General features: G+C 60.6%; 1 protein-coding gene across 1 annotated transcript; it reads left to right on the forward strand.

Moving 5' to 3' along the window:
- Positions 1-491: 491 nt before the first annotated feature.
- On the forward strand, positions 492-980 carry LOC107302120 (fructose-bisphosphate aldolase C-like; the record flags this gene model as incomplete). The annotated part of the gene is made up of 2 exons (XM_015831240.1): positions 492-691; positions 885-980. Coding segments are annotated over 2 exons (296 nt in total), but the record flags the coding sequence as incomplete, so codon positions are not given.
- Positions 981-1697: the final 717 nt, after the last annotated feature.

The following is a 1697-nucleotide window of genomic DNA, read 5'->3' on the forward strand; positions in this document are numbered from 1 at the left end:
GGATGATTTTAGAACAGGGCTTCTAGTTTTGGGCTCTGTTGTGGTGGTACAATGAGGACTAGCTGTATTATAAGCCCAGGATGATTTTACGACAGGGCTTCTCGTTTGAGTCCCTGGAACTCGCTGCCACAGGATGAATTGACAGCTGCCAACTGCGATGCCTCGAAGGGGCCGAGAGAAATCCAGGGAGGCTGAGGGCCTCGTGGCTCACCAGATGCTGGCCAGATCCAGCTGCCGGGTCTGGCCAGATCCTGCTGGACACTCGGAATCCCCAGCAAGGGCTGACCAGGTCCAGAGATGCTGCTGGACCAATGGGGTCGCCAACCTTAGCCTCTGGAAGACTTGTGGACTTCAACTCCCAGAATTCCCCAGCCAGCACAGCTGGCTGGGGAATTCTGGGAGTTGAAGTCCACAAGTCTTCCAGGGGCCAAGGTTGGAGACCCCTGCAGTCCAGAGTCCGGGGGTTACAGCTCTTCTCTCGGCCCCTCCAGGAATCACCTTCCTGTCCGGCGGGCAGAGCGAGGAGGAGGCCTCCATCAACCTCAACGCCATCAACAACTGCCCGCTGCCCCGGCCGTGGGCCCTGACCTTCTCCTACGGCCGGGCGCTGCAAGCCTCCGCGCTCAATGCCTGGCGGGGCCAGCGGGAGAACGAGGAGCTGGCCACGGAGGAGTTCCTCAAGCGAGCGGAGGTGGGTGACTGGGGAGAGGGGTGTGCCCCCACTGCCCAGGAAGGGGGGCTTCCTAATTGGGGTCCCTGGCTCTTTCTGGGGTGCAGGGCAGAAACAGAGCTGGTTGCCACTTGCAAAAGGCTGGCCCTTGTGGGGAGGGTCCCCAAGGGAAGGCGTGACCCCCCCTCCCCAATAGCCCTCTCTTGTCTTGCAGGTCAACGGTCAAGCAGCTCTCGGCAAGTATGAAGGCAGCGATGACGGCTCCGGGGCGGCTGGACAATCGCTCTACGTGGCCGACCACGCCTACTAGCCTGGGCTGAGGTCTCGGGGTCCCTGGCACCCCCACTGCTTCCCATCCCGGCCCCCCTCCCCGTTACTCCCGGCTTTTTCTAGCGTAGCAGCAAAGAAGGCAGAGGAGGGTCCGATGCTGGGCTGAGGGGAGGGGGGGGGAATATGAGTCCTGCAAGTGAAGGGAGACTGCAGGAGAGCCCAGGCCTCCCTCGCAGGGTGGGTGTGAGCAGGAAAAGGCCCAGCCAGGATCCAAAGTTGATCGAGGCCTCCAAAATCAAAGTCTCCACATTTGGCCACTTTTAAGACACGTGGACTTCAGCTCCCGGGGTTCCGTACTCAAAAGGTTTGCGGACTTCAACTCCCAGAATTCTCTACTCCGCTTTAAGACCCGTGGACCTCTGGGAGTCGAAGTCCATGAGCCTTAAAGTTCTCCAGCTGGAGACCCCTGCGTAGGGGAAGGTTTTGTGTCATTGCACGGAGGACGTGGGGGGCGAATCCATTGCAGGGGTCTCCTCCACAGAGGAATGAGAGGTTGGAGGGGGGTCCAGGAGATTGGGGGTCATTGCTGTGGTCATCTCTACCCTACCCCCCCCTCGCCCTCCCTCGGACTCTCCTGCCTTCCGTTTCTTTGAGGACCAATAATCAACCCTGTTTGGCTCCGCACTGTGAATTGTGGCTTTGTGGTGCAGCCTGTCTCCCCTTCCCCGCAGCAGCCTGGCCTGGGGGGGGGCGAGGG

This window comes from Protobothrops mucrosquamatus, unplaced genomic scaffold, assembly GCF_001527695.2.
Source record: "Protobothrops mucrosquamatus isolate PMUCROS unplaced genomic scaffold, P.Mucros_1.0 scaffold28056, whole genome shotgun sequence".
NCBI classification, from domain to species: Eukaryota; Metazoa; Chordata; class Lepidosauria; order Squamata; family Viperidae; genus Protobothrops; species Protobothrops mucrosquamatus.